Genomic DNA, 23,937 nt, shown 5'->3' on the forward strand with positions numbered 1-23,937 from the left:
CTCTTCCTCCTTCCCCTCCCAGGAGGTGTCCTTCCTACCCTCCGCTCTCAGGCTAGGAAGCCACCCCATGACAGGTACAACCCCCACCGTTGACTATTTCCCTTCTGGTTTTCTGTGGTTTAATGATCTCTTTCCCACGTCCCCTCCTTCCCGGGCAAATCCTCACCATGTACCCCTCATGCGGAGGATCGCACCAGCCCCTTAGTAGGTGCTCAATAAATGTAAGTGGATGGATAAGTGAGTGCGTGGTGACAAATATCCACCCCAGCACGGTTGCTGGGCAGGCGGGGAGCTGGGGGTGCCGAGGGCTTGAATCTGCAGAGGTTTCAGGCTGCGTCCTGGTGCAGGTGCGTGGAGAGCAGACAGGTGGAGCCGCCCAGAGTAGGAGCTACAAAAGCGGCGGGAGGGAGGGCGGGCTCAAGGTCTAGAGGCAGAAGAGACAGGACACAGCAGGACTGCAGTGCATGCTGGGAGGCTAGGAGGCCAGGAGGCCGTGGTCAGAGAACGGATGCTGGGGTTCGTTACCTTGGGCGATGACCAAGTCCTGGGTGTGGCGGTGGCCCAGGGTGGAAAGGGATGAGGAGGCCCAGGAGGTCCTGGGGGTCGTAGGGGGGACTTCAACACCCCCAGGAGGATGCAGTCCTGTAGAATTCAGTGGGTGAGCAGGAAAGATGGCTGCCTGAGGTGGGCAGTGTGGCCTCAGAGTGTGAGCTCGGGGGAGCAGGGGTGGGAGGCAGGGGGTTCCGAGGCTCTGCAGGAGAGTGATGCCAAGAATGAGCCCTTACCCCTTCCAAAGCCGTATGGCGCCTGGGGAGAGACTAGCATCTGTGGTCTATAAAGCCCTTCTTCCCTTGAGGCCGCCAAAGAAAGGAAGAACTCAGCCAAGTGCCCTGTGCTGCAGCCATGTCTCCACCAGAACTCAGGACAAGCCAGGAAGGAGAAGGTGGGGGAAGGGTCCTGTCTCCCCAAAGCGGGGTCCCCAGGGCATCCCCCCAAGCCGAGTGCCCGGTCTTCTCTGGCATTAGTGTGGGAAACCACAGCCCCTCACCTTGCACAGACCCCCATATTCCCACACCTGCAAAACGGGAATAAGCAGAAAAGGGCTTCTGCTCACTAAAAGCAGGATGGAGGGGGATAGGAGGAACAGAAGCCTCCGGGACGCCGGACCACACCTTTAGGGACGTGAGAGAGGGGGTGCCCCCGCCAGCTGGCTCTTGTGGAGAGAGACAGGACGGGAGATTTTTAGTTGTCACTACGTCAGAAAGAGGGCAGGCCCACAAAATCTTATGAATGGAGAGAGGGATGGGACGAGGAAGCTCTGAGATGCAGCCTTTCGAAGCTGTGGCCCAAGAGCCCACCACCTGTCTCTGGCCGGGAGTGGGGTGAGGACGGGCCACACAGCCCTGGGCCAGGCGGGGGAGGAACTCACAGACTGTTGGTACGTTTCAAGGCGACCAGGTATTTCCACACCCTGAGTGCGTGGCTGTCGTCCAAGGGTAAATGTCTCCAGGGTGGGTTTGTCTGCTCGAGGGGAGAAGGGTCAAGGCTTGCTAAACACCCAAGGTCTCAGGGAGACTCAGAACCCGCCACCCTCCCCCCACCCCGGTGTTTTTATCTCCCCCCAGAAGGTCCCCAAGAGGAAATCCAGCAGAGCGTGTTTTAAGAAACAACCAGAAAGCAAAGAGAAGATAGCCGGGGAGCAGAAACGTTGTTCCAGGGAGTCGGCGGTCTACCCTTTAAGGAAAAAGCCGAGCGGACACCCACAGCGTTCTTGCCCGCACGCATTACCGCTGCGCCTTAGATGCTGACTTAAGAGAGTGCGCGCTTTCTCTGGGGTCACGGTCCCTGCCTCTAAAAGAGGTTTCTGTACAGTTTAGGATCCCTCGTTACACATGGAACTCCTTCTGTGGCCTCTTGGTGACTTTTAATGTAATTAAATTATTTTTTAATGTTTACTTATTTATTTTGAGAGAGAGAAAGCAAGAGCGCAGGGGAGGGGCAGAGAGAGAGGGAGACAGAGAATCCCAAGCAGGCTCCGCGCTGTCAGCACAGGAGCCCGACGTAGGGCTCCGTCTCACGAACAGTGAGATCATGACCTGAGCCGTTCACCACCTGAGCCGAAGTCAAGAGTCAGATGCTGAACCGACTGAGCCACCCTGGTGCCCCTAATTTTAAACTGCTTTAGGGTTGCCTGGGTGGCTCGGTCGGTTAAGCGTCCGACTTCAACTCAGGTCACGATCTCGCGGTCCGTGAGTTCGAGCCCCGCGTCGGGCTCTGGGCTGACGGCTCAGAGCCTGGAACCTGCTTCCGATTCTGTGTCTCCCTCTCTCTCTGCCCCTCCCCCACTCATGCCTGTCTCTGTCTCTCTCTCTCTCTCAAAAAATAAACAGTTGGGGCGCCTGGGTGGCTCAGTCGGTTGAGCGTCCGACTTCAGCTCAGGTCACGATCTCGCGGTCCGTGAGTTCAAGCCCCGCGTGGGGCTCTGGGCTGATGGCTCAGAGCCTGGAGCCTGCTTCCGATTCTGTGTCTCCCTCTCTCTCTGCCCCTCCCCCGTTCATGCTCTGTCTCTCTCTGTCCCAAAAATAAATAAACGTAAAAAAAAAATTTTTTTTAAATAAACAGTAAAAAAATGTTTAATGTTTAAAAAAATAAAAAAACAAACAACTACTTTATTAAAATGGATTCATTTCAGAATATTTAGGGCGGGGGTCCTGGTAGCTTGGTTCAAAACCTGACATTATGGCACCCCATAATTGATGATACTATTCTAACCTTATTAAAAGCAAAAAAGGAAATATGTTTACATTTAAACGACAAAAAAATATAAATTCCTTAAAAGAAAAAGAAAAAGAACAAAGACACAAAGAATACACATATAAATGTCCCAAGGTGAGTAATGAGTAGCTTTGGTCTTGTTAGCGTTCCCACATGGTGACACCAGAGGAATGTGAGAAGCAGGCACTTTGGGCCCCAGGGCTCCTAAAGTCTATTAATGCAGAACCAGCAGGAAAAATCATCTCTGGCTCGGTCCAGGCATGGGTTTGGGTGGGACTGGCGAGCTGCTCCTGGAGACCAGAGCTCTCAACTACTTGAACAAGGGGCTCCCCGAGTAGACTCAGCCAATGGGAGGTTCTGGCGGGAGATCGGGGTGGGGAGAAGGAGAGAGGTCAGGGTGCTTCTCCCCAGGGAGGCAAGTGGGCAGTGGCTTGGCCCTGACAGGGTCCCAGCACCCAGAGAGTGGGCCAGCTTTCCCTGGGTGACCCTGACCCCCGGGGGCTGATGACACTGTTTCCTCGCTCTGACCCTCAAGCCTGGGACTGTCTTCTAGCCGGGCATGGGGGTGGGGCCAGATAAACACAGTCAGGACGGCCTAGGGGACAGAGAACCGACCCCTCTCCCTCCCCCGTAGAGGCGTCACCAGGAATGAGCAGCCATTCCCCCCCCCCCAGTTTTCAAATTATTTTCTCTATAATAGGTTTTATTGTTTGTTCTCATTATGATACAATAATTAGGGAAAAGCAAACAGCAGAGAGAAATACTGCTCTCAATTCGGACACCCTGAAACCTCTCTTGGGATACCTTCGGGCAACAAAACCATGTTCTCTGCATCGTGTCCCAAAGAGGGCCACGTTGGGCCCGCTACTCACTCACCTGACGCGCTTCCCTGGCCCTGGCATTGAGTTGACTCTATCATTTTTGAAACTAAAAATCGGGGATGGCAGTCACCACAGGCTGTTGGGACGTGTCCCCGAGCTGAGATGTGCCAAGGACACTGCCCGGTGCCTGGCAGAGCAAATGTCCAGGAAACGGTGGCTGTTGCTTTCGGCATAGAGATGAGGCTTCCGGGAGCTAGGGTGACTCCTCTCGGCTCCTAAGCAAGGACTCGGGGCACCCTGGAAACGCTGTGGGCCAGGGAGACAGGCCTGGCTGGACTGGAGTCCCCATCTGTCACTCTTGCTGTGTGGGCCTGTCCTAGCCACTGCACCTCTCTGAGCCTGTTGTCTCTCCTGCAAAGCTAGGACCATAATGTCTGAGACTTACCTGAGAATTTGCGTTGAGCGCCCGGGTCAGCCTAGCATACCGTAGGTGCTTAGTCCAAGTTTGCTGAGTGCGTGCTGGCTCTTGGCGACAAGTTAGCACCAGCGGCTTCTAACTCTGCCCCTGGAATGGGTCCTCCTGGTTTCTGAGGGGAAGCTGGGGGGGCGGGGGGGGGCGTGGAGAGAGGAGCCAGGGTGGTCTCGCCTCTAAGGCAGAGACAAGGAAGGAAGGCCCTCAGGGACAAGAGCAGGGTAGCCACGGCCTCAGGAGGGTGGGAAAGGGGCAGAAAGGCATCCGTGCCTATTGAGCACCTACTGTATACCGGGTGTTTCCAAATGGGCTTCTGTTTCATCTTCTTGGCAGCCCACGAGGCAGGAAGAGTCAGCCCCGTTTCACGAGGTGGGGGGCAGGGGGTGGAAGCGAAGGCCCAGAGGGGCCATGATCGGCTCAAGCCACTTACAGGTGGGCCAAGGAGCCCGGCCGGAGTCTGTCAGCAGGCCAGGCAGGGCTGTGCTCTTGAGCAGGCCTGAGGCCCCGTGCACCAGGCTCACCGGGTGTCTGAGGGAGGGAGGAGGGGAATGAATGAGTGAATTAATGAGTCTGCCCGATGCCATCACCCCCCGGTGGCCAGCCCACCCTCCCCCACCTCTACCCTGGAGAAGGGGGCCAAAGGTGACGATGATGAAGGTCATTTCATCCAAGCCTCCAAACTAAAACCCAGAGGAGCTGTCAAAGGGCAGGGCGAGCGAGGGCCTCTGTGTCCCCTCTTCCAACCTCTGTGCTCCCCCAAAGTCCACCCCACCCGGGTCCTTGGCAGAGTCTGTCACGCACCAGAGCTGGCCCTTGGCCCGCCTCTCGGTGGTACCCCACGCAGACCTCTCCCCATTTATCTCGAGGTTTCCACAACAGAGACATGACCTCCAGACCCCTGAGGACCTGGAACCTCGAGGACCAGTAGAGGCATCCAACCCAGAGAGGGGAGAGGGCTGGTACCTGTTCCTCCCCGACAGTCAGTGCCCACTCAGGCTCCCAGGCCAGGTTGGGACGCCTGTGCCAGGGGGTCAGGCCTCTTTGGAGATGTCCCACGCTGTTCCTGAATTCATGACAAGTCCACGGGTAGCCCCTGCAAAGCGATCCCTGGCCAGGAAGGGTCCCTTCAGGATCCTGCAACACCCATCTCACCCACCAGTACTTCCCCAGGCAGGTCCCTGATTTGCTGTGTAGCCTTAGGCCAACAGCTGCCCCTCTCTGGGCCCGGTTCCTGACTCGGGGCTGTGAGGCTCAGCCCCAGCCCAGCCCCGCCTGGTGCCGGCTCTGCCTCTGCCTTTGCCTGGCTCCGCTCCAGACAGCAGGGCAGGGCTGTCACATGCTGAGCCACGTGACAGGCAGCGGCTGGGGGCTCCATCCCACGCAGAGGACGGGGGCCCCGCAGCCCGTCACCCCCGTCCCAGCTGGCTGAAGCCTCCAGGGACCAGAGCAGGTGTGGGCCAGGAGACCTCTCCTGCCCCCCAGGTAGGCAGGGGCAGCGGGAGGGCAGGGAGGTGAGGAGACTCCCAGGTGCCGGGTCGGCCCAGGGGCCCCAGGCCAGGATCCCGCGCAGACCCAAGGCACCGAGGCAGAGAGGCAGCGGTGGGCCCAGCGCCCGGGCCGGGGGCGGTGGCACAAAGGATGCTCCTGCCCCCGCACCTGTAACCTAATCGCCTGGCTGTCTGACACCAGGAGCTCCTCGGGAACCATCCCCCTCGGCACAGCTCAGGCGCCAGAGGAGCAAGCTCACAGGAACCACCATGGGGACACATCATGACAGCTGTCCTCGAGGGCAGAGGGTGGCGCTCTTCCCTAAGGAGGCGACAGGGGACATCTGGGGACCACACGGCCCCTCTGCTCCAGAGCAACAAGCTTCCAGTGTGGGTCCCGGCCCTGACATTCTTGCCCTGGGTGGTCAAGTCCTGTCCCCTCTCGAGGGCCGTGTTTTCTCGCCGTAAAATGTCAGGTTGCAGGGTGACATATTCCGTGAGGCGGTGCTGGACGAGGTGGTGTTGACAGACACGACAAGATGGGGAGAGCTAGGGAATGGCGGGGTCGGCGGGCGTGAGCCCTGCGATCGTCTTTCTGGACTCCAGCCATCTTTGACGCTGATGTCTTCGTTTTGCTTATGGAAAAACTGATGCTCGCAGGGGCTGGGGGGTGGTGTGGGGGCAGGGCTTTCCCTGAGATTCCGGACCACTGGACCCCCACCCCACACCATAAGTCCCAGGGTCACTGCCCTGGGCTCTCCTCCTCCTCCTCCTCCTGGGCCTGGGTCCCTGCTCACCAGACCTGGGGCTGGACCCCTCCGATCAGAGCTCCCTAAAGAATTGTGGTGTGGCCCTGGCCTCATGCTGGCCGTCTTTGGGCCCTGCCTGACTTTGGGCCCTTCTCTGTGGTCCAGGAGAGGATCCAGAGGCCCCTGAGAGAGGAGGTGGTGAAATCTCAGGCTGCAGCTTCCAGCTGGCCCAGAGCCAAAGTCAGGCAGGAGGCCAGGGCGGCCCCGCCCCAGGGGCTGGCCCAGCCTCGGACATTTCATAAGGGCTCGTGACTCATAAACGACAGGGCAGCAAGGCAGAGCAGGGACGGCCAGGAGGAAGGGCAGCTTGGCAGGGCCTCAGGTACAATGTCCCAGGGAGGTGGGGTTGGAGCAGCCGGCAGTCGGGGCCAGGGCCCCGGCTCGTGGGCTCGCTCGGGGACTCCAGGTTGCTGGCTGCCTGGGCAGGCCTGGCCACTCACGGCCACATGTCACAGGCTGGCTTTGTCTTCCTGCCTGCCTGGGGAGAAAGGGGAAGGAGGGAGGAACTTCCCTCTGTCCCGATCTAAGAATGAGAGCGGGAAAGGGAGGGGCCGAGGAGAGGCTCTGGGGTTCCTGAGGCTGGTGGTCAGCAGGCACCCTCATTTTGTGGGAGCTGGACCACCGTCTTCCTCTTGCTGGTGTTACTGTGCATCTTTTATGGGTCCGAGGGCCCCAGCTCCGGTCCTGGCTGCCCCAGGAGGGAATCCCATCCTTGGATGGGGTGGGGGGGGGGTGAATTGGGGAAGGGGTGGGGGCATCAAGCATCCACCTGGCAACATGTATTTCCTGGGCACTGCTGTGCGTGCCCGGTGCTGGGGCAGGGGTACCCAGTGGTTCTGGGACGTCTCATCCTTGGGAACGGGCTCTGCCAGAGTCCAGGAAGGTGGGACCAGCCAGACCCACCCGGCCTCTAGGAGGGACTGATTCTCAGAGGGACATTGCTGGGGAACGGGTAGCCCGACCTCTCTGTAGGGTGGGGCTGGGGTTGGCTCAGCCCACAGGCCAAGGGTTGGTCCCCAGTTCCTTTGGTCCCCACTATACGGAGGGGACTCTGCCAGAGCTTCTGGAGAGCCTATGAAAATCCAGCTCAGGATACAAGGGGAGATCTGGGCTATTAGGACCTATGGGGTCACCAAGGCCGGCCCTGTGACGTCTGACTCCGGCAGCCTGATCGGGGTCCCCCAGGCCCTCAGACCACCATTTTTATCTCTGTCACCGTGGCCAGTTCCATATCCCTGCCCCTACGTGGCTCTTGCCTCCCTGGTGCCCACACTGGGCCGAGGTCTCCTCGGGCTCCTCCCCCGGGGTCTCCTCCCTGAAGCTGGCACAGGTGTCCTTCACAGTCTGTCTGAATAACGATCCTGCAGGGCCATAGTCACCGAGCACTCACAGGGCTCGGCCCTGCACGGAACACTGCACCCCCGAACTCTCCCAACCATGGGGCAGCTACAGGAACCATCCCCATTTCACAGATGGGGAAGGTGAGCCACAGAAAGGCCGAGCCACCCGCCCGAGGACTCCTAGCCAACAAACAGGACTGCCAGGATCCCGACCCCGGGTCATCGGGCCCTGACACGTTATACCAAAAGGATGCCCTTAGGAGGCCTCTGGGAGCGCCGAGGAAACTGAGGCAGAAAGATTGACAGAGCGGGCAGAGGCTGGGGTGGGAGGAGAGTAGGGTCTGCACCGAGGATTGTTCGTCAGCAGGACTGGCCACGATGCAGCGGGTGGGGGCAGGGCAGTAGATTCCCAGTGATGCTCTGGAGCCAGCAGACCCGAGTGCCCACCTTATTCACCCCTCCTTAACCCCACGCGACCTCTCTGGGCCTCAGCTGCCTTCAGGGTCACCATGCTAACAGCCACACTGCACCACCCCGGGCACCCAGGCTGGCACGCTGCAGTCAGGGCCTGCTTATCATGATGGTTAGGGGAGCCCCGGGCCCACGGCCTTGAGGGGTCGCGGCGTGTCCTCCCCCGGCCTCCAGGCCATCCACTTATTGGTGCCATCATCAACTGATGTAGCAACTCCCACCACCCCACCCCCTGCCACCCTCACCCAGAAGCATCAGGTCAGGAACAGATGCGGCCGAGTGGGTAGTTGAAAGTAGGGCCCTCAGCACCGAGCCCGAGGGGACCAGAGGGGGAAGCAGGGTGGGGGCCGGCAGGAACAGCAAGGAGGCAGGGAACGGGAGCAAACAGCACGCCTGCTCCCCCTCGAAGGCCCCTCCCGAGCCCAGCCACACAGCCCGCCTGCCGGGCCCTGCATCTGTAGTTCAGGCCAGCCCCCGAGGTGTCCCCTCTCCCCAGGGGTCGGGCTACCCCGCTCCCCACCCGGCCACGCAGGGGATGAAGGGTGGATGGTGGCAGCCCTGTGTTCCTCTGGATTCCTCTGGATTCCTCTGGATTCCAGTTTTCTTTTTTTTTTTTTTTTAACGTTTATTTATTTTTGAGACAGAGAGAGACAGAGCATGAACAGGGGAGGGGCAGAGAGAGAGGGAGACACAGAATCCGAAACAGGATCCAGGCTCTGAGCGGTCAGCACAGAGCCCGACGCGGGGCTCAAACTCACGGACCATGAGATCATGACCTGAGCCGAAGTCGGCCGCTTAACTGACTGAGCCACCCAGGCGCCCCTGGATTCCAGTTTTCAATGTAAAGAAGCTGAGCGGTCTCGGCCACCTCCTTGCGGTCTCTGGGCCCAGGTATCCCTCTCATTGTGGGAGAGGACATTGCCCTCAGCAGGCTGTCATGGTGGTCAGATGAGTCACACAGGCACAGGAAATGTGATTCAGCGTCCTTACGAGCCTCCACAGCGTCAGATGTACCCCGGGGGTGAGGGGCGGGGCACGGGGGTGGGCTCAAGGACTCCAGCCCAGCCCGATACACGAACCCCCTCATCTGGGTGTCCTTTGTGAGCTCACAGGCCCAGGGTCCCGCAGATCCCAGGCAGAAGGTGGCCTGGGCTCCTTTGCACGCCTGGGTTGTGCCCAGCTTCCCATCCCCCAACAGGCACCCCTCGGTCCCTCAGTCCAGAGTGACCAACCTGCCGGGGACACTATCAGGTGAGTTGACCTCAGTGTTGCCAAGAGAGGCTGCTGGAATGTTCCATCCAGAGCTGCACCCCCACGGAGCTCCCTGCCCCTCACTTGCCCAGACCTGTGCCATTCTAGTTACTTGCTTTACATTTTTGTGGGTTCTTCACACGCTGTTATGAAAAGGCACGGCAGGGCGGGGGGGGAGGGGGTGCTGTGCTTTGCCCTCGACATCCGTCAGCGGGGGTCCGAAGGTGTGAGCGAGACAGAGAAGGAAGTGGCGGAGGGTGGAGAGAAAGAAATGTTTGATAGGTACGTGGTAACCATAACCACTGCTGGCCTTTCTTGAGCGTCTACATGGCTTTATGCCATTTAGCCATCAGGACGGTGGCAAGTGCCATTATCGTCCCCACTTTACAGACAAGGAAATTGAGGCAGAGAGATGAGTTAGCTGCCCGGGGTCACAAGGCCAGTATGAGTCTCGGCCAGGGGACAAGCCCGGATGGCAGGCAGGGCTCTAGGCTCCTGGGTCTTGGCACAGGCCAAGATGGAGGGCGGGGTCTGGGGGGCAAGGCCGAGACCGAGAGGGGCTCTGAGAATGTCCCCTTTCTGCTACACTGTCACCCTCTCTGGGGGCCATGGGGCCTGCCTTGTGCCCCAGGCAACTGCTCAGTTAATCTCAATCAGAGCAGGAGGCCTGTGGGGTCAGTCTGGCCCCCATCATGCCTAGGGCTCCAGCCAGGCTCTCAGCACAGAACACCCTATGGGCTGGGCCATCCAATTGGCTGGAGCAGGCTCGGCTCTCAGGACTATGGAGCATTCCAGAAAACTGAGGGCCGTGGGGTAGCCCCTTAACCGTAGCTGGCAGCCTTGGGTGCATGGATGTCCAGCCCTGGGCTCAGAACTGGACAGCACGGTCTCATCCTTGAGAAGCACCGTGTCAGCTGGCGGGCGCTCCCGTGACCCCCTAACAGATGAGGAGATTGGGGCACTGGGACCGAACTCAGGGAGGCAGGCAGAGAGGGGCGGGGGGGCAGAGAGGGTGAAACCCACTCCTTGTGTGAAGGAATAATCAGGGCAGGCTGCCTAGAGGAGGCATTAGCCAAGCTGAGACCTGAAGGGAAGCGAGTCAGAGAGGGCAGGCGGAAAGGGTCCCCATGGGTCCTTGGCACCAGGGCAAGAAGTGAGTGCGTCACCGTGTTCCTCCGATGAGCTCCGGGTAAACAGGCGGGGGCCCGGGGGACTGTGGCTGTCACTCAGGGCAGCGTCACTGCCCCTCAGCCCTTGCGCCCCACTGTTCTCTGCTCTTCCATCCCTGGCACCGGGGACGGGGCACAGAAGTGGCCACTGCCCAGGTCACTCAGCCCCCTGAGCCACCACCAGCCAGCCTGGCCTCCCCAGGCTAGGAGCCGGAGGGGACAGCGTATTCTGCGTCTGGACCGTCCCACAGGGATGGCCACGGTGGCTGTTGGTGGACCGTCCCTCTACTTACCAAACTCCTCCTGGTTACTCCGAGCAGGCCTGGCAGGGACGAGGGCTGCCCCATCTCCCCGAGGGGCACCAGGGTGGGATGGGGGCGTGGCCTGGGGGCAGGAGAAAGCGGGGTCCCCTAGCTGCCTGCCTACACTTAGCGGCAGTGGGGTGACTGTTCCCGAGCCCACGCCCCGTCCTGCACCTCAAGGTCCGGGGCTCTCCTGCCCCCTGGCCAAAGGGAGGGGACTGTGAGCCTGTTGGGGTGCGTGACTGTACGCGTGTACATGTGAGTGTGCCCCGCGTGGTGTGCGTGTGCGCGCGGGGGCAGCCCGGGCCCTCTGGGGCTACACGTGTGTCCCTGCGGGAGTGTCCTGAGCCCTGGTGGCTGCGGCCAGGGCCGGGGGCGGGGGGACTGGCCGTGAGGGTGGGGGAGCCCCGGCCCACACCGCCCCCTCCCTGCAGGATGGACCCCTTCGCGGACACGCTGAGGCGGCTGCGGGAGGCCTTCAGCGCAGGGCGGACGCGGCCCGCCGAGTTCCGGGCGGCGCAGCTCAGGGGCCTGGGCCGCTTCCTGCAGGAACACAAGCAGCTCCTGCAGGAGGCGCTGGCGCAGGACCTGCACAAGGTGAGGGGGGGCGGGGCAGGGGTGAGGGGGCAGGACTGGGGGAGCAGGGATGGGGGGGCAAGGATGGGAAGGGGGGGCAGGGCCGGGGGAGCAGGGACGGGGGGCAAGGATGGGAAGGGGGGGCAGGGCCGGGGGAGCAGGGACGGGGGGCAAGGATGGGAAGGGGGGCGGGGCTGGGGGGCAAGGATGGGAAGGGGGGCGGGGCTGGGGGGGCAGGGCTGGGGAGGCCAGGATAAATGGGAGGGGACAGTGGCATCCTCTAGGCCCCCAGGAAGGGAAACTAAAAGCCCATCAAGCCCCACCCCCTTCCCTGTGCCTGGAGGGCCTCTTCTGCAGGGCCATCCGCTCATTTCTTCACCCACTCCACAACTATTTACTGAGGACCTACTACGTGCCAGGTACACCGTTCTAGGCTCTGGGGGTACAACAGGGTAAAAAACAAAGTCCCTGTGCCCAGGGAGCTGGCCTGCTAGAGGGAGGCACAGAACAATAAATAGATAATTGTATAGCCTGTTGGATGGAGAGACCCTCCCGGGGCGAAGGGGGCGGGAGAGGACCAGGATCAGGGTGCTGTCTTATATGTGGAGGTCAGGAGGTCAGGGACAGTTCCCCCAAGACGATGGCATTTGAGCAGAGACATGGAGAATAGTGCCTCACGGCACCCGGGGTCATGGACCAGGGCACCCCCGTCCTTTGGGGACAGCAAAGTGTGGCCACAAGGACTCATGTTGAGGGTGTGGCCTGGCGATGCCTGTTCCGTTTCTCAGTGTCCCCAACCTGCCATTAACCAGGATGCTCTGTGACTGTAGCCAGGTGAGGCCCAGGCTTCCTTGTCGGCCATTTCTGGAATCATCCGTCTCTCGGTGAAACCAGCGTGCCAGATCACACCCCTCCTGGTGTGCCCTTGCCTGAGGGGCCCAGCTTTGCCTTCTGTGGGAAGTGTCCCACTCCCTGGGCCTGGTCCAGGATGGAGGGGCTTACATCTCCCACCCCCAGTGAGCCTTAGCCACCGCCCACCTGCTGGCCTGGCCTGGCCTGGCCTGGCCGCCTCTGTGAGACCTGACCTGTCTATCTGGTCCCTTTTCTCCCTTGGGCTCAGATTTTACCTACTGCCTCTCATTCCAACTCCTCAAGGCTCCAGGAGCACAGAAAATCAATCCTGTCCCTGACCCTTCTGGCAGACAGCATCTGCCCTGCCTTCCCTGAACCAATTCTCTCATTTCACCCCCAACAGTCCTTCCAGGTAGGGACAGTCACCCCCAGTCATCCCCACAGGAGCCTCAGAGAGGGCACGGTCTTGCCTCAGGGCACACAGCCCTGGATGAAAAGAGCCTCCTCTTCCAAAGTTCAGCTGGGTCCAGACTGCTCATAAACTGGTCCAAACCTCACTCAGGTCAAGGGCAACCTTGCTGGGCAGGAACGTGAGCTTTGGACACAGGCTTAGCGGAAGGCGTGCCTGAACCAGGCTCAGCTCCTAGAAGTGCTGGTGTACGTGGTTCTTTTCCCCAAGGTCCCGGCTCCCTCTTCCTCAAGGCTCAGCTCTGGCCCTGGCCTTGCCCCTGGCTCGTTGAGTGACCCTGGACAGGCTTCAGTTCACTCTCTGGACTGTCCTGGCACACCTCAGGCTCGCCCCTCTCGATTCTAGCGGGGGAGAGCTTGCACCGTAACAGCCGAGTCTCGGGCATCAGGACAGCCTGACTCTGTATCCCAGGCCTGGGCCTCCAGCTCCTGTAGCCCTCGGCTGGGTCTCTTCTCCGCGGCAGGAGTGGAACAGACATGCCCACAGGCAGAAATCAGGATAACAATCCCCCTATTGATTTTTGCCTCTCTCTCACTCCTGCCCTGTCCCCTGGGCTGTGGGAACTATCCACAATTACCCAGGGACATCTGTCCCCGGTGTTCCCCTGCAGACTGATAGCCACACGGCAGGCCACAGCACGACCACACCGACAGTTGAATTAGATCTTGTCCCTGCTCTGCTCGACAGTCCTCGCCCCCGTTGCCTGGGCCCATCACCTCACCCACTCTGCTCTTTGTTTAGCAGGAACATAGCCAGCCTACACCCGCCTCAGGGCCTTTGCACATGCTGTGCCCTTTGCCTGGAAGATTCTGCCTCCAGGTATCCTTGGGCTCCCTTCCTCCCTATCTTCGCTGCTCAAATGTCCCCGCATCTCCGAGGCCAGCGCTGACTATCTGGTATAAAGCAAAGTAAACACACATACACGTGCACACAAGCACACACACTTATGCTGCACTCGCACACGCACGCTCGTGCACAGCGCCCCCCCCACACACACCTATGCTCCAGCAGTCTCTCCCTCTTACCGTGTTTCACCTTCCCTTGCTCTTGTCACATCAGTGTTCTCCCTAACATGTTGGCTGTTCCTCTACAACATCGGCTCTGTCCGAGTCATCAGGCTGTCCGTGCATTCGGTCACAGCTGCGCTCCTGGCACAGGAGGGGCCCCTGAGCACTGCAAGCATTCACCACCCACTGAGTGGATGAACGAACGAGCAAATAGGAGGGCTTGCTTGGAGGAGGCTGTGCCCGCCACAGGGCTCTGGCCACCTGCCAACGCTGGTCGCCTGGCCTCTCCCCCGCAGTCAGCCTTCGAGTCGGAAGTGTCTGAGATCAGCATCACCCAGAGTGAGATCAACTTGGCCCTCAGGAATCTGAGGGCCTGGATGAAGGATGAGAAAGTGCCCAAGAATCTGGTGAGCCAGCCTGGGGGTCAGGGCGGGCAGGCAGCCAGGTGGAGGGCGGCACAGAGCGGCTGGGGGGTCTCTACGCCTTGTCACTCACCACCATGCTGGCGGGGGCCCAGGCCACGCAGCTGGACTCGGCCTTCATCCGGAAGGAGCCCTTCGGCCTGGTGCTTGTCATCGCCCCCTGGAACTACCCTGTGAACCTGACCCTCGTGCCCCTGGTGGGCGCCCTTGCCGCAGGTGAGAGCAGTTTCCACCTTCCCGCTGCCGCCGTCCCCGCCCTCGGGCCTCACGGTGGCCCACAGAGCCAGTGAGCAGGGAGCCGGCAATAATTGGCTAAGAAAACCTGCTTCCCACCTGGCCCACCATGCCCGGGCTGTGGGGCCTTGGGCCCGTCGGTCACCTCTCTGAGCCAGGTTCTTCAACTGAAAGGAGAGTGAGGCGGGACGGGAGGGGCCACCCCTCTCCCAGCGCTCCCCCTGCCCTGCCCTGGCCTGCAGGGAACTGCGTGGTGCTGAAGCCATCGGAGTTCAGCAGGAGCACCGAGAAGGTCCTGGCTGAGGTGCTGCCCCGATACCTGGACCAGGTGAGCCGGGCAGGGAGGGGACCGAGCAGCTACCCTTGGGCTGAGCAGGGCCAGGCAGGCCCCCTCGGGCAGGACCCGAGTTCCACCCTCAATCCTGCCTCCCCTGGGTTGCGTGGCCATGGCCGGGTCACCACCCCTCAGCCTCTTTCCCTCTGGGTGAAGCAGAGGGGTGGGGATCACAGCTGTGCTCTGAGGGGCCTGTCCCCTGGGGACTCCCATCTGTCATCTGGTCACCCCTGCTTGCCACGCCCCGGCCTCCGCTCCCCCAAACCCCAGCCAGGCTCTTAACCACGCGCCTGTGGGGCTGCGACTGGCAGGTGCCCAGTGTCCCCGGGCAGCTCCCTGCTCCCACCTTGGTCCCACCAGGTCCACCTAGAGCCCTGGCAACTGGGGGGTCAGGCCAGGCAAAGGGGGGCGGCCCCACGCAGGCAGGCCAGCCTCTGGGTTCTCCGGGCTGGGGTCCCAGAGGGATCCCTCTGCCATCCCGTCCTACAGAGCTGCTTTGCCGTGGTGCTGGGCGGGCCCCAGGAGATGGGGCAGTTGCTGGAGCACAAGTTCGACTACATCTTCTTCACGGGTGAGGCTGACCCCCCGGGACCGTCGGAGGGCTGGGTCCTATCCCCTGGCACGGGCCCCTTCACTGGTCACAATGTCACAGAGGACAGCATCTGTCCCTGCTGAGCTCTCATTGTGCCCCCACGACCTTCTGTACCACCCACTAGCCTCAGGACCTTGTACGTGTGACCCCACCAACCCAGAGGCCTTGTGGAGGGCTGGACAGGTGAGGGACTGGAGGCCAAGGTGACAAAGAAATGAGGCCCCCAGCCTGGGTCACCCCCTGGGGCCAGGATCGGGGAAGGCTGGATTTTCCTTCCAGGCCCTCTGAATTGTTCTCAGAGGTCACTTGTCATCTCCCTGGCATGTGTCCACGAGGCCCAGGCACCACCTGGCTTCAAGCGGCCAGGAGGGAGTTTCTCTGAGTGAAAGAGCCGAGGAGGCAGGTAGGTGGCAGTCTCACCTGGCCAAGGTTCTGGAAGAGAGGGAATCTTGCTCACTGGCCTCCTGCCTTGCACCCTTTGTCCACATCAGAGCAGGGAGAGCGCTGTCTCTGCCTTTTTGCCCTCCCCCCGCCCCCAGACCCTGCCACAAGCCCAGGACAGGGCCCAGAGGCCCCCTGCCTTGGCGGTCAGGGAGGGTGACTATAGAAGCAGGGGGCAGGGTCCTCAGCTGGTCCTACAGATTCCTGGTGAGGGGGAGAAGACAGCCGGGAGGAGGCGGTCCACCTTCTAGCATCCCAGCCGCGGCTCGGCGGGTTTTTGGCCTTGGGCCCCCGTGACTGCAGCCAGGAACCTGGGCAGCTTGTGCAGGGGCCGGCAGACTGACCCGGATATACTCTGCCACAACCTCCCGGCTTCTCCGGGCCTTTCCTTATCTGACGATGGTCACAGGTCTGTCTCCAGGACACATGAACTCATGGGAGCCTTTGTCACGGCACATGGCCTGGGGAATGTGTTGTTCACTTGCTCACTGCATTCTGAGAGAGCGTGCCCTGTCCAGACTCTGTCACGTCATAACGAGGGCACAGGGGACAGAGAGAGGAACAGCATCTCTTGGAAGGGCCCGTGACAGGAAGCTCGTCGGGGTTCAACAGACAGGGAGGACCTCACAGGAAGGCCTCCCAGACAAGGAGATGGTTTTGAAAGACAGGAGGACCTGAAGGAGGAATGGGGGGGCGGGGGGGAGAGGTGGGTGGAGGGGACCGTGAGGCCCTGCAGATCAAGCCAGAGGAGAGAGGAGGGGACAAGCAGGTGGCCACTTCGGCCGAGAGTCAGGAGCGGAGGGAAGGGTGGGTGGTGAGGGGGGCAGGACGGCCATGTTGGTCAGAGAGGGAGACCCGGGCACCGGCCCCTGGAGCTGGAGTCTGGTCTCGGGCCAGAGCAGTCAGAGTCAGGGGTGCAGGGCGGCGTGGAAGCAAGAGGCACTGGCAGGGTGAGCCTGGGACCAGAAGCAGGGCAAGGGGCGCCTGGATTGCTGACCGGGCAGCTCGGGAGAGGGAGCAGGGGCCTGGCTGGCTGCCCCGTGCAGAGCCCTGCACAGACTCCACGGAGACCCCGCGTTGTTCGGGCTGGTCTGGCGGAGGACGTGAGCAGGGTCCTGGTGCAGCTCTCCGGGGAGTGGGCCCTCCTCGAGGGGTCCCGATCCCCAGGCTGAGGCCGTCCCGCCTGGCCGAGGTGACTGAGGGCCACTCTGGTTTCTTTCCACCACCAGGGAGCCCTCGGGTGGGCAGGATCGTCATGTCTGCCGCCGCCAAGCACCTGACGCCCGTCACGCTGGAGCTGGGGGGCAAGAACCCCTGCTACGTGGACGACGACTGTGACCCCCAGACCGTGGCCAACCGCCTGGCCTGGTTCCGCTACTTCAACACCGGCCAGACCTGCGTGGCCCCCGACTACGTCCTGTGCAGCCCTGACACGCAGGAGCGGCTGCTGCCCGCCCTGCAGAGCGCCATCACCCGCTTCTACGGCGAGGACCCCCGGAGCTCCCCGAACCTGGGCCGCATCATCAGCGACAAGCACTTCCAGCGGCTCCGAGGCCTGCTGGGCTGTGGCCGCGTGGCCATTGGCGGCCAGAGCGACGAGAGCGAGCGCTACATCGGTGAGCCTGCCGTCCTGCCACGACCCCCGTGGGAAGGCCCGTCCATGATGCGGGTCCTGCCTGGGCCGCGAGTCTGGGCCGCAAGGCTCCCACCTGGGCCCCGAGGCTCCCATGGCTGCACTGGCCGTGCCCAGCCTGGACCCCAGCTCTGGTTAGACCACTGGGAGACGCGGGCGCTCCGCCTCAGCCCCGGCCAGGCTGGAGAACCCCTCACGGTCCTTCCTGGGGGCCGTGGGGACACTGTCTTCCCCAGAAGGTCCCTGAGCCCTGCCCGAGGCCCCCCTCCCCAGGGCTGAGCCGCCCCCTGTGCCCGCAGCCCCCACGGTGCTGGTGGACGTGGAGGAGACGGAACCCGTGATGCAGGAGGAGATCTTCGGACCCATCCTGCCCATCGTGAACGTGAGGAGCCTGGACGAGGCCATCGACTTCATCAACCGTCGGGAGAAGCCCCTGGCCCTGTACGCCTTCTCCAACAGCAAACAGGTGGGGGCTCGGGTGGGGCTGGGTAGGGGTCGGACAGAGATAGAGACAGAGGCCAGGAGCGGATGGTGGGGTGGTTGCAGCAGAGGGGAGGTGGCTCTAGGACAGGAGTGGACCAAAGGGACTGCAGGGTGAGGGGTCCTGTTTCTCTGGGACAGTCAGACCTCCTCTCCCTCCCATCTAAGCCACCGTCTCCTGGGCCTTTAGAGAGCAGCCCCCAGAACCTCCCCCCGGGGTTCAGTGTCCCTGCTCTATCAGTCCCCACCTCGGTCTTCCTCATTATCTGGGCTGGTGGACAAGGGTCCCCTTCCAGCACCTGGCTCATCGAAGGCACACGTGGCATGGGGTGGAATGACAGTGAAGGGTGACAGACCAGACGATGCAGGCAGGACAATGAGCCCCCGCCCCCCGACCGGCTCACCCGCTGTGGGCAGCCTGGGAGCCTCCAGGGCACTGGGTGGGCGTCCTCAGTTCGAGGCCCACCTTCCCCTCTCGCCCAGCTCCCACGAGATCCCTCGTAGGTTGGACAGGATTTTTTTTCAGTAAACTTTTTACTTTGGAGTAATTTTAGATCTACAGAAGATAAAAGCCAGTCCCGGGAGTCCCACTATATCCCACAACCAGTCGTCCTTACTTAAGGGCCCGTGTGTTGGTCCAAACTAAGTAGCTGAGGCTGGTCAGTTACCGTTAACTCTACTTCATATTTGATACGGATTTTGCCAGCTTTCTTTCCAGCCTCAAGATCCAAGCTAGGGTCCCACGTTGCATTCAGCTGTCATGGCTCCTCTGGCCTGTGACCATCTCTCAGCTTGAGAGCTACTGGCAAGGTCTCCGGCACACCGTCCCCACTTTCAGCGGTCTGTGGTATTGCCCATGAGAGAATTACCACGGAAGCAAGGGCTGGCCTCTGACGTCCTATCAGGGATCCGCAGGATCCACACATCGCGGGTGAGGTTAACCTTCACCACTTGGCCGAGGTCTTGTCCGCCAGGGGTCTAAGAGAACTTCCTCTTTGGGAACGGTCACTAGCCCCCCTTCCACGGGACGGGGGTGGCTCAGCTCCACCTGCTGGAGGGGAATCTGTGCACAGATCACCTGGAATCTGTCAGAAAGGTTTCGCTCTGGAATCACTTCTTTGTATCAGCGTGGACTTGCTCGTATCTGCTTTATCCTCTGGGTTACAAGGCAACACCTGGCTTGTTTCCTTGCTCAAGCTGTCCTGCCCTGGGCAGTGGGAGCTGCTATGTCCCTCAGACATCCAGCCCTCCATTCATCGAGTCACCCTTCTGTCTTCGGACCATTTCCTTCCTTTCAGCGTCTACAAGGTGCTTTGGCTCATCCTGTATTTCCCTCGCCCAGCCCTAGAATCAGCCATTCCTCGAAGGAGCCTTGCTTTACCTGGATGGGATTAACTTTAGTGGGGCGCCTGGGTGGCTCAGTCAGTTAAGCATCCAACTTCGGCTCAGGTCATAATCTCACGGTTCGTGAGTTGGAGCCCCGCATCGGGTGAGCTCAAGCCCCGCTCTGGGCTCCAAACTCTCTCTGCACCTCGTGGGATTCTCTGTCTCTGCCCCTGGCTCACTCGCACGTGCTCACTCTCAATAAATAAAATAAGGTAAAACATAAAATTAAAAGACTGAACTTTAGAAAATGCAATCCGGGTTTTCCGGAAGGGGGTTGTCTGGCAGAGTGACTTTCAAGCTTTTCTGAAGGCCCGGCACTGCCTGGGAGACAGAGAATCACACCTATGAGGCTTGGCTGCCCCCGTGACTTGCCCCTACTCCCCGAGAAGCACCATGACACTCCTGTCCCATCTTCTGTCGCGATTGCTGCTGGCCTCCACGTGATTCCTGAGCCCCTGATGGGGGGGTTCACTCTACCCACCGTCCAGACAAGCCATTAGCTCAGGATCACGTGTTGAAGCTAAATACAGCCAAGTTTTCGGCAACGACTATTTAGCGTTTACTGATCTTCTTTCCCTCTCGTTCTTCAAATACACCTATAGGTTAAAGAGAAAAGATCTTCCTGAAGTCACGCAAGGGCCAAGTTAATGTTTTTAAAATACCAATCTGGCTGTGTCGCCCTGGGTCAGTGTCCTCCCTGTGCTGCACACCGCGTGGGCCAGTCCCTGGGTCTCTGCACCTGTCCCTCCCTCTGCCTGGGGGGCCCCCTTTCCCCCTGAGATGCCGCAGGTGCAGCTCATCCCTCCTCTGGGACGCCTCCCTGACGACCTGGCGTTTCACCCTGAACTCTCCGTGTCCCCAGACGACCGCTGGGCTTCCCGCCTCCCTCTCGGCTCTAAGCCTGGATCCCCAGCAGGGGCCACACGGAGCAGATGCTCAGGAAACACGTCCCGAGTTGGGGGCTCAGTGTCGGCTGCCACGTGACCACACCCCCCTGCAGCTCACACGGTGGCCAGACTCTTCCCGGTGGCCTCTTGCTGCCCAGCCACGGGGCCTCATCGCTGCTTCCCCTGCAGGTGGTCAAGCGAGTGCTGGCCCAGACCAGCAGTGGGAGCTTCTGCGGGAACGACGGCTTCATGCACTTGACCCTCGCCAGCCTGCCTTTTGGAGGAGTGGGTAGGTAGCCGGCACGGCCCCGCCTTCCCTAGCTGTTGCCGGACCGAGGGGCATCCCGACATCTCCATCCTGAAGAAACCTCCCAGACTTGTCCCTGCATGTACACGTGTGGGTGAGCCCACGGAGACACAATCCAGGGTTCTCAGCCCCACTGTGGTGGCTGGCCCTGCCCTTCTCACCAACAGCACGGCTCTGAATCTGCCTACCAGCTCACGCGGGGCAACCTCGTGTGTCCCCTTCATGCCACGGTGAGGCTATCAACTGCCCCTTTAACCCTTCCTGTGTCCCCTCAGTCCAGCACTCGGTATGTCACCCCCTCCCCCAGGAGACAGGGGCTGTTCCCTGCCCGAGGGAAGCCGGGTGAGCGGGGATCCCCGGCCCCGGCAGCCCCCATTCCCACTGCAAAGTTCTGGCCTCCGAGGCAGGAAACCTTAGGGCTGGTCCCAGCGAGCCCACTGGCCGTGTGGCCTGGGGCAACCACGTCCCCTCTCTGAGCCCACCTCCTCCTCAGTGGACTGGGAGGGCCAGACACTGACCCCGGCACCTGTCTACACTAGGCACCTGGGCAAATGACCCAGGGCCTGGCAAGCTGTCCGGGCGGGTGTGGAAACTCCCTGGGAGCGGCCGGTGCCACAGGAGCACACAGCGGGCCGAGGGCCGACACCGTGGCTGCGTGGCCTCCCCCCGCCACCCCGTCCTGGAGCCCCGACCTAGCCCGCCCGTCTCCAGTCCCAGCCCCTCCTCCCCAGGGAAGTGGGGCGGTCTGTCTGGGGGCGAATCTGATCCTGCGACTCCCCCCAGGATTGAACAAGGCCCTGACTCACAGCTTCCGGAGGCCCAGCTCTTCCCGGCTTGGCAACGGGGTCCTGCTCCCACCTCCTCTCCCTGCTGCCCCAGCCACACTGAGCCCTGCCCAGGCCACCCACCTCCAAGGCTGGGTTGTCCCCAAGCCTGGGCCCCTCTTGCCCACACCGAGCCCTGCCTCTTCATCTGGTCAACTGTACGTCCCTCAGACCTCACTCCTGCCAGGAAGCCCTCCCTCACTGCCCCCACCCCACCCATCCTGGGTCTCCCGGACTTGCGGTGCCGAAGCCTGGTCCTTGACTGCCTCCCCACCTGGATACTTCAGACTCCTAACACACCCCAGGATTTATTTCGTCCACGGGCCTGAACACCCGCCCGACCCCCACAGCTCTAGGAGGTGGGTGCCCCGGTCACCCGATGTCACATGCAAGGAGACCGAGGCAAAGTCCAAGGTGACAGAACTGATTCAGAGCAGGGATCGACTCTGGGCAGTCATTCCAGAATCCACACCTTTGACCACTGTCTACCTATCTTGCCACAGCCTCTGGTGAGCTGCTGCAGGCTCGGGGCTAGGCCCATTTTACACATGGGGAAACTGAGGCTCGGAGGTGAGGTCATACTGTGCGTGACTGGCAGAGCCCAGGTCTGTCTGACACCCCTCGGCTGGCCAGGGAGGGGCCGACTGCTGTCTCCCATGCCCCTGTACAGGTGCCAGCGGGATGGGCAGCTACCACGGCAAGTTCTCCTTTGACACCTTCTCCCACCACCGCGCCTGCCTGCTGCGCTGCCCCGGGATGGAGAAGATCTACTCCATCCGCTACCCGCCCTACTCACCTCGCAAGCTGAGGGTGCTGCTGATGGCCATGGAGGCCCGTGGCTGCAGCTGCACCTTGCTCTGAGCCCGCCTCGGGCACTGGGGTGTCCCTCCAACTCTCATCTGAGTCCGCTGCCCCTGCCACCTGCAGCTCCTGGAGATGTGGCCTGGGCTCCACACACAAGGAGGAAAAGACCACAGCCCGGACCGGCCTTGCCCTCCTTCCTCCCGGGGCCTTCTCCTCCAGCCCTCAGCCTCCTCCCTTGGCCGCCCCCCAGCTAGGACGGGCCACGGTGAGGGAGCATGGGAAACAAGGCAGTGACCTGCCCTCTCCCACCTCCGATGTAGCCACCTGTGTCCTGGGAGAGGCCAGCAGACAGGGATGCCTCTGAGTCACCCCCCTTCCTGTGAAGGGTGCAGAAGGGGCCCTGGAGTCTGGCCCAGGCCACACCGCAGACCTGCAGTGGCCCAGGCCCTGGGCAAAAAATCTTTTGCCCTCCCTCCCTGAGTTTGTTTTTCTATCTGCACAGTGGAGGTGATGTCTTGGCACCTTTGGAGATCGTCATGAGGATTCGATTTTGCAGTTTAATAAATGAATTGTTGACCCCAAGCTCCAGGTATCCTGTCTCCTCCTTTGCGTGGGGTCAGTCTGTCTCCCCTCAGGCCCCTTGGGAGTTCTGAGCAGTCTCATCCCCCGGGACTGGGTGTCTTCCCCTCGCCACATCCCACATCGGACTCACCCTCTTCCCTGTCCTGCTCACCCTCCGGGGCCCTGACGCCATGAAACGGGTCCCTCATCCGCTCACCCACCAAACTAAACCCTGGGGGATCCCTGCTCAACACTCCCTGCTCACCTCCCAAGTCCCATCTTTGAGAAAAGTCCTGAGGGTTGTATCATGCTGTAGAACCTGCCAATCCACACACGGAACACCAGGCCCGGGGCCATCTGTCACCTCCCCGTTCTCCGTGGGCCCGACCTCAGGGCACCCGAGGATCTTCCCAGGCTGGACCGTTCCACCCCTCAGCCTGAGTCCCTTCAGTGGCCCGCCGAGTCAGGACCCACACGAGTCCTTGGGGGGCTCCGCCAGGGCCCTGTGCCCCCACACCCGGCGTGCTCCTTTTCAAGAGGACTTCTGCGCGCACGTGGGCACGCCTGCCCTGCCCTTGGACTGCCCTGTTCCTCCTCGCGGACAGCCTGGACATCCCATCATTCAAGAAGCCTTCCATGACCACCTCCCAATTCTCCCCAAAACACAGAGGCGGTCCCAAGGGCCTTCTCGGTGCCCGCAACCTCCGGGCACCTCTACCAATCAATCCACTGGGAGGAAACAGGTTTGGTGGCTGTTGAGGGACAAGGATCCCGAGTCACACAGATCCAGGTGGGATTCAGGCGGCCGCACTTTGCAGCCCGTGCCTCATTTCCCCGGCTGTTAAGGCGAGAATAATCCTCCATACAGAGCTCCTGGGTAAAGGTTTAGCGCCGAGCAGGCACGGCTCCCGCGGAATCACTGCCGGCCGCAATTCTCAGCACCGTTATCACACACAACCCGCTGCGGTGAGCTGCCGGCCTCCAGCACGGGGCGCCGGGTCCGACCCGGAGCCACTTCCTAAGCCACGCCCCGGATGTCCCGCCTGCGGTGGTGGGGACTCCTCGCTTATTGGCCTCTCTAACCCAACATGGAGGCGCCCTACGCAACTTCAAGTGCCTGCTCTCCCCAGCCAATCAGAGGAAAGATGCTGCTGGATCCCGCCTCTTTCAGGAGCACCATTGGCCAATCAGAGTACGCCGTAAAAGATGAGCGCGGAAAAGGTGAAAGCAG

General features: G+C 61.3%; 1 protein-coding gene across 11 annotated transcripts; it reads left to right on the plus strand.

Annotated features, from left to right (window-relative positions):
* The first annotated feature begins 5,490 nt into the window (after positions 1-5,490).
* ALDH3B1 (aldehyde dehydrogenase 3 family member B1) lies at positions 5,491-22,722 on the plus strand. Of its 11 annotated transcripts, none has more exons than XM_042958184.1 (11): positions 6,615-6,686; positions 9,374-9,426; positions 11,332-11,494; positions 14,098-14,208; positions 14,319-14,439; positions 14,700-14,785; positions 15,281-15,362; positions 17,054-17,440; positions 17,757-17,923; positions 20,400-20,499; positions 22,012-22,722. In XM_042958184.1, exons 3-11 carry the CDS (start codon positions 11,333-11,335, stop codon positions 22,200-22,202), a joined length of 1,407 nt encoding a protein of 468 aa, XP_042814118.1. In that variant the 5' UTR covers positions 6,615-6,686; positions 9,374-9,426; position 11,332; the 3' UTR covers positions 22,203-22,722. The 11 variants fall into 11 exon arrangements, with proteins under 11 accessions (XP_042814122.1, XP_042814118.1, XP_042814120.1 ...); XM_042958194.1 differs by lacking the exon at positions 6,615-6,686 and adding an exon at positions 13,536-13,613 and having other exon boundaries at positions 8,939-9,426; XM_042958185.1 differs by lacking the exon at positions 6,615-6,686 and adding an exon at positions 8,939-9,066.
* The last annotated feature ends 1,215 nt before the right edge of the window (positions 22,723-23,937 follow it).

Source organism: Panthera tigris, chromosome D1 (assembly GCF_018350195.1).
Source record: "Panthera tigris isolate Pti1 chromosome D1, P.tigris_Pti1_mat1.1, whole genome shotgun sequence".
In the NCBI taxonomy this organism is placed as follows: domain Eukaryota; kingdom Metazoa; phylum Chordata; class Mammalia; order Carnivora; family Felidae; genus Panthera; species Panthera tigris.